The sequence below is a fragment of the Ammospiza caudacuta genome, chromosome 31, assembly GCF_027887145.1.
Source record: "Ammospiza caudacuta isolate bAmmCau1 chromosome 31, bAmmCau1.pri, whole genome shotgun sequence".
Lineage (NCBI taxonomy): Eukaryota > Metazoa > Chordata > Aves > Passeriformes > Passerellidae > Ammospiza > Ammospiza caudacuta.
Window position 1 is genome coordinate 3,406,981 of NC_080623.1, and position 15,451 is coordinate 3,422,431.

General features: G+C 55.6%; 1 protein-coding gene across 1 annotated transcript in view; it reads left to right on the top strand.

Moving 5' to 3' along the window:
* BAZ2A (bromodomain adjacent to zinc finger domain 2A) overlaps positions 1 to 11,218 on the top strand; it is a 29,830-nt gene extending 18,612 nt beyond the window's left edge. Inside the window, exons 24-29 of the mRNA XM_058822107.1 lie at positions 2,336 to 2,622; positions 4,156 to 4,288; positions 4,358 to 4,504; positions 6,098 to 6,345; positions 8,681 to 8,824; positions 10,845 to 11,218. Coding sequence (XP_058678090.1) covers positions 2,336 to 2,622; positions 4,156 to 4,288; positions 4,358 to 4,504; positions 6,098 to 6,345; positions 8,681 to 8,824; positions 10,845 to 11,013 — 1,128 coding nt within the window. The 3' untranslated portion in view covers positions 11,014 to 11,218. The remainder of the gene's footprint in view (positions 1 to 2,335; positions 2,623 to 4,155; positions 4,289 to 4,357; positions 4,505 to 6,097; positions 6,346 to 8,680; positions 8,825 to 10,844) is intronic.
* The last annotated feature ends 4,233 nt before the right edge of the window (positions 11,219 to 15,451 follow it).

Sequence of the window (15,451 nt, forward strand, 5' to 3'; positions counted from 1 at the left end):
ATAATATAACAACAATATGTTATAATACTATATTATTAGTATAATAATATTAATATATTATTATACGTTTATTATTATTGATATTGTTGTTGATATTATTAATTCATATTATAAATATAATAATATACTGTGATATATAATATTTGACATAACATTTAATATAATTGTAATATAGATTATTATCATAATCATTACTATCGTTATTACTATCATTATTACTGTCATTATTACTATTATTACTACTATTATAAAATTCATATTGTAAATATGATTGTCTGGCAAAAGATTTTGAGAATATAGAAACTATAAGTAAGATTGAAATGAAAGCACGTTTAGGTGAGCCAGGGGGGGATCACAGATGGACAGACACACAGACACACAGACAGACAGGGTGAGGATGTTGGGGGAGATGAAATAGGAAAGCCTTGTAAATATGATTGTCTGGCAAAAGATTTTTGAGATCATGGAAATTATAAGCGAGATTGAAATGAAAGCAAGCTTTGAGATCCTTTAGTTACTGAACAACTGGAAAACAATGGTGTGGCCAGCTGAAGGTGATCCCCTTTTGATAGAACAACACCCTCTGCTTGCAGACAGCTCCAAGGGGCAGAGCAGACCCTACAGCTTGGCAAAAGGGGTCCAAAGAGGAAATTTTAGGGTTTAAAACTACTCCAAAGAAGAGTTTTTAGGGTTTAAAATGTAATCCAGTGTGGTAATGTAGTGATTCTTATAGGCTGTATGGAAATGCTATAGGATTTGTATCTTGGACTAGATTGGTTAGTGAGTATATTATATATATCAGAATATTCAACGCAGAAGAAGGTTTATTGTATTGCAGGAACCTCATCCTCTTTTACTCTCTCTTTACCCTCTTTACTCTTCCTCACTCTCTCATCTCTTTACCACACTCTTGCCTTGTCTCTCTTTACCTCTCTCTCCCTCTTTGGGCCTGCTCTGAGCTGTGCCTGGCAGCTCCCAGCAGCTCCCTGCACTTGGCCCTTTGCAGTAAACCCCAAGTTCTGCAACCAGAAGATGATTTATTGTATTATTATTGTATTGTAACAGGAATGTCACTCTCATATCCTCTCTTTTACCCTCTCTTACCCTCTCATCCTCTCTCTCTATCTCATCCTCTCCACCCCTCTCTTCTCTCAGTCCTGCTCTGAGCTCTGCCTGGCAGCTCCCAGGAGCTCCCTGCACTTTTCCCTTTGCAATAAACCCCAAATTCCACAACCAGAAGAAGATTTATTGTATTGTAACGAGGATCTCACTCTCTTATCCTCTTTTACCCTCTCATCCTCTCTTTTCTCATCCTCTCTCCCCCTCTCTCCTCTCAGTCCTGCTCTCAGTTGTGCCTGGCAGCTCCCAGCAGGTCCCTTTGCAATAAACCCCAAATTCCACAACGAGAAGATTTATAATGGGAACTTTGCTCTCTCATCCTCTTTACCTCTGTCTTTACCCCTCTCTTCTCTCAGTCCTGCTCTGAGCTGTGCCTGGCAGCTCCCAGCAGCTCCCTGCACTTGGCCCTTTGCAGTAAACCCCAAGTTCTGCAACCAGAAGAAGATTTATTGTATTATTATTTATTGTATTATTATTATTATTGCATTGTAACAGGAACCTCACTCTCATATCCTCTCTTTTACCCTCTCTTACCCTCTCATCCTCTCTCTCTATCTCATCCTCTCCACCCCTCTGTTCTCTCAGTCCTGCTCTGAGCTCTGCCTGGCAGCTCCAGGCAGGTCCCTGCACTTGGCCCTTTGCAATAAACCCCAAATTCCACAACCAGAAGAAGATTTATTGTATTGTAACAGGAACTTCACTCTCTCATCCTCTTTACCTCTCTCTTTACCTCTCTCTTCTCTTGGGCTTGCTCTGAGCTGTGCCTGGCAGCTCCCAGCAGGTTCCTACACTTGGCCCTTTGCAATAAACCCCAAGTTCCACAACCAGAAGAAGATTTATTGCATCGTAACAGGAACTTCACTCTCTCATCCTCTTTACCTCTCTCTTTACCTCTCTCTTTACCCCTCTCTCCTCTCAGTCCTGCTCTGAGGTGTGTCTGGCAGCTCCCATCAGGGTCCCTGCACTTGGCCCTTTGCAATAAACCCCAAATTCCACGGCCAGAACAAGATTTATAATGGAAACCTCATTCTCTCATCCTCTTTACCCCTCTCTTCTCTCAGTCCTGCTCCGAGCTGTGCCTGGCAGCTCCCAGCAGCTCCCTTTCCAATAAACCCCAAATTCCACCACCTAGCTTCAGACATCTCTCATCCCCATCCCACCCGCCGACACTCGCTGCCCACCAAGTGCCCACCACTGACCTCTCTCCCCTCCACAGGGCTGGACGTGTCCGAGCCCGGACTCGAGCAGGGCCGACCTGCGGTACTGCGAGCACAAGGTGGAGCCCCTGGAGGACATCACGGTGCGCAGCAGCCGGCGGGAGGCGCCGCCCGTGCGCCGGGAGCTCACCAACCCGCTGGACCTGGCCGTGCTGCGCCTGGCGGCGCTGGAGCACAACCTGGAGCGCCGCTACCTCAAGGAGCCGCTGTGGCCGCAGCACGAGGTGGTGCTGGAGAAAGCCGTGCTGAGCAACCCCGAGGAGCTGGGAGCGGGCTCCACCGAGATGTGAGTGGGAAGGGCTTGGGAAAGGGGTTGTTGCATGGGAATTGCTGAGGAGGGGTCATTCTATGTATGGGAAGTGCTGAGGAGGGGTCATTCCCTGGGAGTCCTGGGAGTTCCTGAGAAGGGGTCACTTCCTGGGAATTGCTGAGGAGGGGTCATTCCTGAAGGGGTCATTCCTGAAGGGGTCACTCCCTGGGAATTGCTGAGGAGGGGTCATTCCCAAGCAGGGGTCATTCTATGGGAGTTCCTGAGAAAGGGTCATTCCCTGGGAATTGCTGAGAAGGGGTCATTCCTGAAGGGGTCATTCCTGAAGGGGTCACTCCCTGGGAATTGCTGAGAAAGGGTCAGTGCTGAGAAGGGGTCATTCTATGGGAGTTCCTGAGAAAGAGTCATTCCCTGGGAATTGGTGAGGAGGGGTCATTCCCTGGGAATTGCTGAGAAAGGGTCAGCGCTGAGAAGGGGTCATTCTATGGGAGTTCATGAGAAAGGATCATTCCCTGGGAATTGGTGAGGAGGGGTCATTTTATGGGAAGTCCTGAGGAGGGGTCATTTTATGGGAATTGGTGAGGAGGGGTCATTCCCGAGAAGGGGTCATTCTATGGGAGTTCCTGAGAAAGGGTCATTCCTTGGGAATTCCTGAGAAGAGGTTATTGCCTCGGAATTGCTGAGGAGGGGTCATTCAATGGGAATTGCTGATGAATTCCCAATGGGGTCATTTCCCTTGGAAGTCCTGAGAAAGGATCATTCCCTGGGAATTGCTGAGAAAGGGTCATTTTATGGGAATTGCTGAGAAGGGCTCATTTCTGAGGAGGGGTCATTCCCTGGGAATTGCTGAGGAGGGGTCATTTCCAGCCCCCTTGGGAATGTGAGGGTCAGCAGGGTCTGTCCTGGGGGTGGGGGTCTCCCAAGGATGGGATTCCTTCTTGGGGATGGGGTCTCCCCTGGGGATGGGGTCTCTGAAGGATGGGGTCTCTGAAGGAAGGGATCTTTCTGAGGGAGGGGGTCTTTGAAAGATGGGATCTCTGAGGGATGGGGGTCTCTCAGAGGGATGGGGTGTCTCAGAGGGATGGGGTCTCTTCCTGGGGATGGGGTCTCTGAGGGATGGGATCTCTCTGAGGGATGGGGTCTTCTCTGAGGGATGGGATCTCTGAGGGATGGGGATCTCCCCTGGGGACAGAGATCTCATGGGGGTCATCGTAGTCCTGCTCGGGGCTGAGCAGCTGATCCTTCTGGGATCTTTTCTGGGATCCCTTTTGGGCTGTGGGGCGTTCCCCATGCCCTAGCCCAGGACAGGACCCCCATGTTGGGCTGTGGGGGGGTTCCCCATGCCCTAGCCCAGGACAGGACCCCCATGTTGGGCTGTGGGGGGGTTCCCCATGCCCTGGGCCTGGGCAGGACCCCCATGTTGGGCTGTGGGGGGGTTCCCCACGACCTGAGCCTGGGCAGGACCCCCGTGCTGGGCTGTGGGGGGGTTCCCCATGCCCTGGCCCTGGGCAGGACCCCCGTGGCCGGGCTGAGCCCCCTCTGTCCCCGCAGCTCGTACGAGATCACGCCGCGGGTGCGGACGTGGCGGCAGACGCTGGAGCGCTGCCGCAGCGCCGCCCAGGTGTCCCTGTGCCTCCTCCAGCTGGAGAAATCCATCGCCTGGGAGAAATCCGTCAACAGAGTGGTGAGACCCCGCTCTGGGAGGGGCAAAGGGGGGGTCCAAAGCAGCTCTGAGCCCCCCGTGTCCCCCCAGACCTGCCTGGTTTGCCGGAGAGGGGATGACGACGAGCACCTGCTGCTGTGCGACGGCTGCGACCGCGGCTGCCACCTCTACTGCCACCGGCCCCGCATGACAGAGGTGCCCGAGGGAGACTGGTTCTGCTCCGTCTGCGTGGCCAGGGTAGGTCAGGGGGCAGCCCTCAAACCCCACTGGGGTGGGCCAGGAGGGATTCCAGACCCTGCTGGGCCCCCCGTCCCCAGGGGAGGTTCTGGTGAGGGGACAAAGTCTGGTTCTCAAGAAGGATCCCCCATGAGAGCCCCATTCTTGGGGGAGACCCTGATGGTCTCTGGGGGCCCCCTTTCCTAGAAAAGACCCCAGTGGGACCCTCATATCTCTGGGAGGGACCCCCATATCAGCAGGAGGGATCCCAAGCCCTGCTGGGCCCCCCGTCCTCAGGAGAGGTTCTGGTGAGGGGAGAGTCTGGTTCTCAAGAGGGATCCCCCATGGGAGCCCCATCCCCGGGGGAGATCCCAACTCTTGGGAGAGACCCCAATGGTCTCTGAGGGACCCACATGTTCCTGGGGGTCCCCTTCCTAGAAAAGACCCTAATGGGACCCTCATATCTCTGGGAGAGACCCCCATATCAGCTGGAGGAATCCCAGGCCCTGCTGGGCCCCGCGTCCCCATGAGAGGTTCTGGTGATGGGACAAACTCTGGTTCTCAAGAGGGATTCTGATGGCCCCCATGGGACCCCCATCCCCAGACCCCCATTCTTGGGAGAGACCCCAGTGGTCTCTGAGGGACCCACATGCTCCTGGGGGTCCCTCATATCTCTAGGAGAGACCCCCATATCAGCAGGAGGGGTCCCAGGCCCTGCTGGGCCCCCCTCTCTTGGGGGGAGCCCTCGAGACGTTCTGGTGATGGGAGAAACTCTGGTTCTAAAGAGAGACCCCATGGGACCCCCATCCCCCGTTCTTGGGAGAGACCCCCAATGGTCTCTGAGGGTCCCCTTTCCCAGAAAAGACTCTTATCTCCAGGAGGGACCCTCATATCTCTGGGAGAGACCCCCATGTCAGCAGGAGGGGTCCCCATCCCAGCACTGGTGACCCCAAAGGGACTCGCACCCCTCTGGGGTGAGGATTTGGTCCCCAGGAGAGACCCTGGTGGTATCTGAGAGACCCCCACCCCTAGAGGAGACCCTGATGGTATCTGAGAGAACCTCAAACCTAGGAGAGACCTCCACCCCTAGGAGAGACCCTCACCCCTAGGGGAGACCCTGATGGTGTTTGAGAGACCCTGATGGTATCTGAGAGACCCCCACCCCTAGAGCAGACCCTAATGGTGTCTGAGATATCCTGGTGGTGTCTGAGAGACTCCCACCACCAGGAGAGACCCTGATGAGAGACCCTCACCCCTAGGAGACACCCTGATGATGTCTGAGAGACCCTCACCCCTAGCGGAGACCCTGGTGTTGTCTGAGAGACCCTCACCCCTAGGAGGGACCCTCACCCCTAGGAAAGACCCCACTGGTGTCTGAGGGACCCTGATGGTGTCTGGGAGACCCCCACCCCTAAAGAAGACCCTGATGGTGTCTGAGAGACCCCCACCCATAGAGGAGACCCTGGTGGCCCTCCCATTGCTGTCCTGACCTCCAGGAGAACCTGTCATCCCCAGGAGACCCCAATGACCTCTGAGGGACCCTGAGGGTCCCCTCGGGTCTCAGGCAGTGGAAACGAGCACAGGGGACAGAGGGTGACCCCTTTCCCCCCCCAGGCCGGGCAGTACCGGGACCCCATCTCCCCCCGGCGAGGCAAGAAACGGAAACGGGGCCGGGGGCTCGGGGGCAGCCCCGGCGAGGAGGAGGAGGAGGAGCCGAGCCCGCGGCGGCGCCGCCCGGCCCCGAGGCACCGGCGGGGGCTGCCCCCGGTGTCCCCCCGGTGCCGGCCCGGGGAGGCGCCGAGCCCGGCCCGCAGGAGGAGCGGGGCCCTGCGGGGGCAGCCCGGAGACCTGACCTACTGCGAGTGAGTGGGGAGGGGGCTGCGCCGGGTCAGGGACCCCCTGCGAGTGAGTGGGGCTGGGGAAATGTGGGGAGGGGGCTGCGCGGGGTCAGGGACCCCCTGCGAGTGAGTGGGGCTGGGGAAATGTGGGGAGGGGGCTGCGCGGGGTCAGGGACCCCCTGCGAGTGAGTGGGAAGGGGAAATGTGGGGAGGGGGCTGCGCTGAGTCAGGGACCCCCTGTGAGTGAATGGGAAGGGGAAATGTGGGGAGGGGGCTGCGCTGAGTCAGGGACCCCCTGTGAGTGAATGGGAAGGGGAAATGTGGGGAGGGGGCTGTGCGGGGTCAGGGACCTTCTGTGAGTGAGTGGGGCTGGGGAAATGTGGGGAGGGGGCTGCGCCGGGTCAGGGACCCCCTGCGAGTGAGTGGGGCTGGGAAATGTGGGGAGGGGGCTACGCTGGGTCAGGGACCCCCTGCGAGTGAGTGGGAAGGGGAAATGTGGGGAGGGGGCTGCGCTGAGTCAGGGACCCCCTGCGAGTGAGTGGGGCTGGGGAAATGTGGGGAGGGGGCTGCGCGGGGTCAGGGACCCCCTGTGAGTGAGTGGGGAGGGGAAATGTGGGGAGGGGGCTGCGCCGGGTCAGGGACCCCCTGCGAGTGAGTGGGGCTGGGGAAATGTGGGGAGGGGGCTGCGCTGGGGTCAGGGACCCTCTGTGAGAGAGTGGGGAGGGGAAATGTGGGGAGGGGGCTGCGCTGGGGTCAGGGACCTTCTGCGAGTGTGTGGGGCTGGGAAATGTGGGGAGGGGGCTGCGCTGGGTCAGGGACCCCCTGCGAGTGAGTGGGGCTGGGAAATGTGGGGAGGGGGCTGCACTGGGGTCAGGGACCCCCTGCGAGTGAGTGAATGGGAAATGTGGGGAGGGGGCTGCGCGGGGTCAGGGACCCCCTGCGAGTGAGTGGGGCTGGGGAAATGTGGGGAGGGGGCTGCGCGGGGTCAGGGACCCCCTGCGAGTGAGTGGGGCTGGGGAAATGTGGGGAGGGGGCTGCGCCGGGTCAGGGACCCCCTGCGAGTGAGTGGGGCTGGGGAAATGTGGGGAGGGGGCTGCCCTGGGTCAGGGACCCTCTGTGAGAGAGTGGGGAGGGGGCTACGGTGGGGTCAGGGACCTTCTGCGAGTGAGTGGGGAGGGGGCTACGGTGGGGTCAGGGACCCCCTGCGAGTGAGTGGGACTGGGAAATGTAGGGAGGGGGCTACGCTGGGTCAGGGACCCCCTGCGAGTGAGTGGGAAGGGGAAATGTGGGGAGGGGGCTGCGCCGAGTCAGGGACCCCCTGCGAGTGAGTGGGGCTGGGGAAATGTGGGGAGGGGGCTGCACTGGGTCAGGGACTCCCAATGTCCTCCCTGGGACCTTCTGCGAGTGAGTGGGGCCGGGGGAAATGGGGAGGGGGCTGTGGTGGGGTCAGGGACCCCCTGGCACGCAGGACGAGGGAAGGGATGAGGGTCTTGACTCCCATGTTTCAGAAACGCTAATTTATTATTTTGTGATAAAAATATTACAGTAAAATTGATCATTTTATTATATTAAAATTTATTACTTTATCATTTTATGATATTAAAATTTATTATTTTATTATATATGATATTAAAATTAATATTTCATTATATGATATTAAGTTTTATTATTTTATTATATACTAAAATTTATTATTTTGTATAATATATATCTGATATTAAAGGAAAATTATATATTAAATCTATAATATATAAAAGTATACAAAAGTATATATATTTAATTTATACTATATTAAATCTATACTATATAAAAGAATAGAAGAGACGAGAAAGAAGAGACAAGAATCTTGACTCCATGTTTCAGTATAGTTTTAATATCTCATTTTCTTTTAATATATATAAAATAATGCATTTTAATACCATATATATCATAAAATAATATATCAGCCTTCTGAAACATGGAGTCAAGATTCTCGTTTCTTCTTTCTCGTCTCTTCTGTTCTTTTAGTATGGTTTTAATATCTCATTTTTTTTTAATATCATATACATCATAATAAATTTCAATATATATATAATAGGATAATACAATATATATATTGTATATTCAATATATATTATATATATATGTATATTGAATAAAATTATATATTCAATATATATATAATAGAATATATAATTTTAATATAATAAAATAATAATTCAGCCTTCTGGAACATGGAGTCAGACTCTCATCTCTTCCCTCACCCTGGCACCTCTGCGACCGCCACCCCCAATTGGTGACCCCGAGCGAAGAACAATCCCACCCTGAGGGAAGGATTTTTGCTGAAATCAGTCTGTGCCGTGTCCCCGCCCTTTGCCAGGATCATCCTGATGGAGATGGAGTCTCACGAGGACGCCTGGCCCTTCCTGGAGCCCGTCAACCCCCGCCTGGTGCCCGGCTACCGCAGGATCATCAAGAGGCCCATGGACTTCAGCACCATGCGCGCCCGGCTGCTGCGGGGAGGGTGAGCTGGGACGGGGGCTTCTGGGGGGGCTGGGGGGTCCTCGGGGGGCTGGGGGCTCCTCCTGGGGCTGGGGGCTCCTCCTGGGGCTGGGGGGTTCTCCTGGGGCTGGAGGACCCAGGTGGATCATCAAGAGGCCCATGGACTTGAGCACCACGCGCGCCCGGCTGCTGCGGGGAGGGTGAGCTGGGACGGGGGCTCCCTGGGGAGCTGGGGGGTTCTGATGGGGCTGGGGGCTCCTCCTGGTGCTGGAGGACCCAGGTGGTTCCTCAAGATACCCATGGACTTTGGTACCATGCATGCCTGGCTGCTGTGGGGAGGGTGAGCTGGGACAGGGGCTTCTGGGGGGGCTGGGGGCTTCTCGGGGGTTGGGGGGTCCTTCTGGGGCTGGGGGGTTCTCCTGGGGCTGGCAGGGTCTGTCCCCAGGGTTGGATGTTCTTCCCAGGCCAGTGGTGTCCCTCAAAGGGATGACTCTTGTGACTTGGGGGTCCATCCAGAGCTCCCAGGGGTTGGATGTCCCTCAAAGGGGTGACTCTTGTGGAATTGGGGGCTCCTCAAAGGGGTTGGATGTCCCTCAGAGTGATAACCTTTGTGGATTTGGGGGTCCCTCCCAGCAGTTGGATTTCCCTTGAAGGGGTTGGATGTCCCTCCCAGCCCAGTGGTGTCCCTCAAAGGGATGACCCTTGTGGGTTTGGGGGTTCCTCCAGGCTTGGGGGTCCATCCAGGGCTCCCAGGGGTTGGATGTCCCTCAAAGGGGTTGGATGTCCTTCAAAGAGATGACCCTTGTGGGTTTGGGGGTCCATCCAGGGCTGGAGGTTTCTGTTGAGAATGGGAGTCCCTCCAGGGCTCTGGGGATCTCTCCTGGGGATCCCATCCCTTCCTAGGAATGGGATTCCTTAGGACTTGATGGGATCTGATCCTCCCAGGGCTGTTGGGGTCTCTCCCAGGCATGGGGGGAATCAGTTCCCCTCCCAAATTTCCCTCATGGGGTTGGGGTTCCTTTGGTGCCGAGGGGTCTCTCCCAAGCATGAGGGTCTCTCCTGGGTTTTGGGGGTCTCTCCTGAGGATCCCATCCCCTCCTGGGAATGGGAATGGGGTCCCTTAGGACTTGATTGTGTCTCTCTCGGGGATGGGGGGATCAGTTCCCCTCATGGGGATGAGGTTCCTTTGGTGCTCACGGGGGTCTCTCCCAAGGATGGGGGTCTCTCCTGAGTTTTGGGGGTCTTTCCTGGGGATCCCATCCCTTCCTAAGAATGGGATTCCTTAGGATTTTATGGGATCTGAGCCTCCCAGGGATGAGGGTCTCTCCTGAGAACGTGGGTATCAGTTCCCCTCCCAAATTTCCCTCACGAGGACGGGGTTCTTTTGGTGCTCAGGGGGGTCTCTCCCAAGGATGGGGCTCCCTCCCAGGGCTGAGGGTCTCTCCTGGGTTTTGGGGGTCTCTCCTGAGGATCCCATCCTCCCCTTCTGGAAATGGGAATGGCGTTGATGGGGTCTCTCCCAGGGATGGGGAAGAATCAGTTCCCCTCCCAAACCTCTCTCAAGGGGTTGGGGTCCCTTTGCTCAGGGGGGTCTCTCCCAAGGATGGGGGTCTCTCCTGGGCTATTGGGGTCTCTCCTGGATTTTGGGGGTCTTTCCTTGGCTCTGGGGGTCTTTGCTGGGGATCCCATACCCTCCTGGAAATGGAAATGGGGTTCCTTAGGACTTGATTGGGTTTCTCCTGGGGATGGGGGGGATCAGTTCCCCTCCCAAATTTCCCTCACGGGGATGGGGTCCCTTTGCTCAGGGGGGTCCCTCCTGAGGATTGGGGTCTCTCCTGGGTTTTGGGAGTCTCTCCTGGGCTATGGGGATCTCTCCTGAGGATCCCATCCCCTCCTGGAAGTGGGAATGAGGTTGATGGGATCTCTCCCAAGCATCAGAGCATCAATTCCCCTCACGGGCTCAGGGTTCCTTCGCTGCTGACGGGTCTGGGGGCTCCCTTGGGGTGTCCCACCCACCCCCCCCACCCTTTGCCACCCCTCAGGTACTCGAGCTCGGCCGAGTTTGCCGCCGACGCCCTCTTGGTGTTCGACAACTGCCAGACCTTCAACGAGGACGACTCCGCCGTGGGCCGGGCGGGCCACGCCATGCGCCGGTTCTTCCAGAGCCGGTGGGAGGAATTTTATCAGGGAAAAAACCCTCCCAACCCCTGAGGGGGGAACCCGGGGGTCTCCCCAAGCCCCCCCCACCACGAACTGCCTCCACTGGAGCTGCTCTCGCTGCCTGCTGATCCCACATTTTGGGGGTTTTTTTTTCCCCTCCCAGCAGCGTGAATGGGCTTCTAAACCCACCCCTCACACTGATGAGGCCCCTTCATGCTGCTTGGACCCCTCCCCAAAATCCTGCCCTATCTATTTCCCCCATTCCCCTTTTATTTTTTTTTTTTTTTTCTCCAGCACCACAAAAGTCACAGATTTGTGTAAGCCAAAAAAAGAAAAAAAAAAAAAAAAAAAAAATAGGTGGGTTTTTTTTTTTTTTTTTTCTTGCTTTTACTTTCAAAATTTCATTTTCGGATTAAGAGCAGAAACAGGAAATCCCCTTTCCCCTTGTTCCCCTTCTCCCTCAAAATGGGGACAACTCCCAAAAAAGGGGAGAATCTTCCTAAAAAAGGGGAGAATACCCTGAAAAGGGGGAGAATTCCCTGAAAAAATGGGAGAACTCCCCAAAAAGGGGGAGAATTCTCTGAAAAAGGGGAGAACTCTCTGAAAAAAGGGGAGAATTCCCTGAAAAATGGGAGAACACTCTGAAAAAGAGAAGCCCTCAAAAAATGGGAGAACCCCCCAAAAAATGGGAGAGAACTCCCCGATGAAGGAGAGAACTCCCCAAAAAAGAGGAGAATTCCCCGAAAAAGGAGAAAACCCCCCCAAAAAAGGGGAGAACCCCCCCAAAACCTTGGGACTATTTAACGATAGCAATAGTTTAGTGAATGTCCGAGCACTCCTGTGCATCCTCTCATGCATTAACGGCCAGTAAAGTGGACTTAGCCCCCTCCCCCACCCCGGCCGGGACCCCCGCCCTAAACCCCAAACCCCCCCCCAGACCCCCCAACCCACACAGACACTTTAAGGGGTCCCCAAAAATCCCCTCGGACCCCTCCCCACCCAGCTCCAGGGACCAAAATGGGGAGGGGGCTGAGTGGGGATGGAATGGGGGGGGGGGGGGTGTCCTGGCACTCCCCTCCCCCCCCCCCTTTTTTTTTCCTTTCCTCCACTTCTCAGGAAGAGCCCGGCCCCCCCCCCCCAATTCAAGGGGAGGGGGGTGGGGGGGTCCTGGCCGCCCCCTCGCCCCCCCCCCCTCCCCAATTGAGACCCCTCAGGGATGCTACTGCAGGCCCCCCCCACCCAGGGGGGTTTTGGGGGGGTCCCCAAACCCCCCCCCCCCCAATCCTCAGGCGGGTGTGGCCCCCCCCAAGGGGGTTCAATGGGTGGGGAGGGGTCTTAAATTTGGGGTAGGGGTCTCAATGTGGTCACCCCATATTTAAGGGTGGTCAGGACCCCCCAATTTTCACCCCATTTTTCCCCTCCCCACCATGGACTTGAATCCACAGGCGGGTTCAATGGGTGGGGAGGGGTCTTAAATTTGGGGTAGGGGTCTCACCCCGATATTTAAGGGTGGTCAGGACCCCCCAGTTTTCACCCCATTTTTCCCCCACCCTGGCCAGGATATTACGGGTACTCGCTCTGGGGGTTCAGCGGCCAGAGGGGCTTTTTATTTTGGGGGGGGGGGGTCCCCCATTTGTGTGTGTGTGCCCCCCACCCCAGCCCCACAGAGCACTGAAAACAACTCACCTACCTGGGCAGGGGGGGTCCGGCCGCGCCCCCAGCCCCCCAAAACCCCCCCAAACCCACCCCCCCCCCCCCCCCCCCCGTCTCAAAGTAGCCTTTTTTCTATCAGATAAAAAAACCTCAGAAAACTTTTTATTTTATTTTATTTTTTTGCTTTGGAAACTTAAAGAAAAAAAAGAGGTGATTTGAAGTCTATTTGAACTGACTTTATATTACGCATAAATATTTATATTTTATCTAAAATAACTGCGCTGTAAACGGACTTTTTTTGTGGTTTTAAGTCACGTTTTTTCAGATCCGTCAGGTTTGTTTTTTTTGGGGTTGTTTATTTGGGATTTTTTTTTCCTTTTTTTTTTTTTTTTTTTTTTTTGGTTTTTTGGGTTGGTTTTATTTTTTTCTGTCGTGGGAAAATTTTTTTGGGAGTCTCTGTATCGTTCTGGTGTTTGTTCAGTTCAAAGTTGCCCCCTCCCCATTTTTCCCAATCCCCTCCCCAAGTTTGACGCCCCCCACCCCAAAAACCCCCCCTGGCTGGCCCCCACCCCTTTATGGGGGGGGGGGAAAATTGGGTTGGGGGGGGGGTCACTCTTTACCCCCCCCCCCCCCCCCCCCCCCCCGCAGTTTTCTATAACCAGCCGTGTTGTTTTAGTGACTTTTTTGATAATTGTACAGGTTTTTTGTGAATTTAAATTTATTTCTTTCTATATTTTTAGGACCAAGCTCGTTTTTTGATAAGGTTTAGAGGAGGGGAGGGGGGGGGGGGCAGCTGTTCCGACCCCCCCCCCCCCAATTTCCCCCCCCCCGTTGCCTGTTGATGTCCCCCGCCCCTCCCCACCCCCTCCCTGTGACCCCTCCCCAAAAAAAAAGTTGTAGGACCCCCCCCCCACCCGCGTGTTGCGTTGGAAAATAAAAATCTCACGTTTGATAAACACTCAGTTATCCAGATTTTTTTTTTTTTTCGGGGAGGGGGGGATTGGGACTTCTGAATTTGGGGAGGGGGTTTGGGACCCTTTCCCCCCCTTTTCTCACCACAAAAACTCAATTTTTTTTCTTTTCTTGCTGTTTTTTATTTAAAAAAAAAAACCAAAACAACTTCAAGGGGGGGTGTTTAAGGTGGGGGGGGGTCGCGGGGGGGTTTTGTGTAATTTTTTTTTTTTTTTGGGTGGGGGAGGGTCGCGGGGGGGGGGGGCGAGCGCGGAAGCGAGGAGGAAGAAAAATACAAAACTAGAAACCTCTGGAGAATTTTTTTTTTTTCATTTTTTAAAAAAAAGCAACTTAAAAACCTGTACAAAATGCGCTACGTATAAATTAAAGTGGGGAGGGGGGGCCGAAAAAAAGGGGGGGGGTCTCGAATTTTCCTTGAGCTCCCCCCCCCCTAACCCCACCACCCATCCCAGGATTGATGGGGACCCCCCCCCAAAAATTCTCAGCCCCCCCCTCTCCAAACCAGCAGCGGGGTTGGGGCTCAGCATGGTGGGGGGGGGGTCCCAACGCCCCCCCCCAGCCCCGGGGGGGGTCCAGGAGGATTTTGGGGGCTTTTGGGGGGGTATTGGGGGGGGGGGGGGTCTCCCTCTTTGGTTCCTTCCTTGGGGGGATCACAGCCCCCCGACCAAAGTGGGGGGGGGGCTGGGATGTAGCAGCAAAGGGGGGGGGGGTGATGGCTGAAACCGGGGGGGGGGGAGGGGGCGTCACCCCTTTTGGGGGGGGGGGGCAAAGGGGTGAACCCCCCCTGACACCCCCAAAATGGGGCTGGGCGCCCCCCCGAGCTGTGGGGTGAGGTAGATGTGTGGTGGGTGGGGGGGGGGGGGGTCTGGGGACCCCCCCTCCTGTATTTTATATTGGGGTGGGGGGGCTGTGGAAGAACCGGGAGGCCCCTGGGTAAAATTGGGGGGGGTGGGTGGGTGGAGCTGGAAGCAATTTGGGGAGGGGGATATTGAGGGGGGAGGGGGGGGATGGACGGACAGACCCCCGGTGTGGGGGGGGGGGGGGGGTTGCGAAGCCTTTTTGGGGGTCTGGGGTTGCTCAATCCCCCCCCCGCAATTTGCGACCCCTCCCCCAATCTTTGGTTGCAAGAGCCCCCCCCGCGGGACCCCCTGATTGTCACTTGGGGTGGGGGGGGGGGGGGGGGGTGGGGACAGCGAGGATGGGGAGGGGGCGCGGGGGGGGGCTCTAAAGTGCCTGATTGACCCTCGGGGCGCCCCTCAAAGCTGGGGTGGGGATTTGGGGGGGGATTTTTGGGGGGTTTTTTGGGGGGGTTATTGCACTTGACCGACCCCCCCGGGGCAGGAATGGCTGGGGGGGGGTTGGGGAGCACCCCCGGCCCTGCGGGGGGGCTGAGCCCGGAGATTGGGGTGGGTGGGGGGGCTTGGGGGGGGTCTCCATGGCTCCCCCCCCCCTCCCCAGCACCCGCAGACCCCGAGCCGGGGGCACGGGGGGGCAGCACAAGGCACGGGGGGCACCGGGGCCGGCGGGGCCGCGGGCCCTGGAAGCACGAGGGGTGGGGGGGGGGCGGCCGGGACCCCCGGTGCCCCCCCCCGGGGCGGCGCGCGGCGGCGGCGTTTGCCTTATTTTTCCTTATTTTTTTCTTTTTTTTTTTCTTTTTTTTTTTTTTTTTTTTTGCCTTTTTTATCTTTTTTTTCGCCTTTTTTTCCCCCCTTTTTTCGCCTTTTTTCCCCCTTTTTTTCGCCTTTTTTTCCCCCTTTTTTTCGCCTTTTTTTTTGTCCTTTTTTGACTCTTTTTTTTTCCTTTTTCTTTTTTTTTTTTTTTTTGCCTTTTTTTTTTTTAGTTTTTTTTTAGAAAACGCGGGAGG